This window comes from Tupaia chinensis, unplaced genomic scaffold, assembly GCF_000334495.1.
Source record: "Tupaia chinensis unplaced genomic scaffold, TupChi_1.0 Scaffold000159_1, whole genome shotgun sequence".
Taxonomy (NCBI): domain Eukaryota; kingdom Metazoa; phylum Chordata; class Mammalia; order Scandentia; family Tupaiidae; genus Tupaia; species Tupaia belangeri.
Window position 1 is genome coordinate 9,767,600 of NW_006159630.1, and position 986 is coordinate 9,768,585.

A 986-nucleotide genomic window follows, 5' to 3' on the forward strand; every position below is an offset into this window, starting at 1 on the left:
ATTTGTAGAAGAGCCTCCTGTGTGCTTTTGGGGCGGTGGAGCAGAGCGAAGAAGGGAGAAATCTTGTAAAGCTGTAAAAGCATTTTACTTCGCAATAAAAAATTAATCTCTTAGAGTGCAAGGATAGAATTGGAGTGTGTGTGTGTGTGTGTGTGTGTGTGTGTGTGTGTGTAGGTAGGTAGGTAGGTAGCCTCGGCGGGCCCTGGGCAGTGAAAGGAGCTGGTCTGGGCTGGGGAAATGGTGCAAACTCCCCAAGGAGAACCTCCTAGGCTGAAGCCTGGGATAGGGGCGTGCCAGGCTGGGCCCACGGGCGGCGCGGGCACTCACCGGAGTGCTCGCCGGGGGAGTGCACCTCGCTCATGCCAGAAGAGGAGTGCGGCGAGTCAGCCTGCAGCGCCTTGAAGATGGCGTTGGGGGAGATGTGCGTCTGCTCAGTGGCCCCCTCGGCCTCCGCCTGCCCGTTCTTCACCGACTTCCTCCGCCGCGGCTGGTACTTGTAATCCGGGTGGTCCTTCTTGTGCTGCACGCGCAGCCGCTCCGCCTCCTCCACGAAGGGCCGCTTCTCGCTCTCGTTCAGCAGTCTGGGGGGAGGGCAGAGAAAAGGAGGGAGGGGGTCAGCGGAACCCGCCCCCAGCTGTCAGGTCGGCGTGGGGGGAGGGGGTGTGACCCGCACCGCTCGGCCTCATTTGCGCACTACCCTCGTCCTCCCTCCTCCCAGCTTTACTGCCGTGGCCGCAGCTCACAACTTTACCGGGGGGAGAGGGCGGCGAGAGGGAATGGAAGGGAATAGGAAAAAAAAAAAAATCTCCGTTTGGTAGTCTGATAAAACTGAGTGGTCGCTCCCAGCCCCGCACCCTCTCCTTCCCGGTTATTTTGGAGAAACCCTGGAGATGAAAATAGCTCCCGCCCCAGCCTCTCTCAGCGCCTTCGCTACTGGAGTTATCTCCCGCCAGCCAACACCCTTTGAAATGCCCCGGAAACACAAA

General features: G+C 59.5%; 1 protein-coding gene across 1 annotated transcript in view; it reads right to left on the bottom strand.

The window, feature by feature from the left end:
* Nucleotides 1-986, bottom strand: part of SOX9 (SRY-box transcription factor 9) — a 5,297-nt gene that overhangs the window by 3,295 nt on the left and 1,016 nt on the right. The window contains exon 2 of the mRNA XM_006145886.3: nucleotides 328-581. Coding sequence (XP_006145948.1) covers nucleotides 328-581 — 254 coding nt within the window. The remainder of the gene's footprint in view (nucleotides 1-327; nucleotides 582-986) is intronic.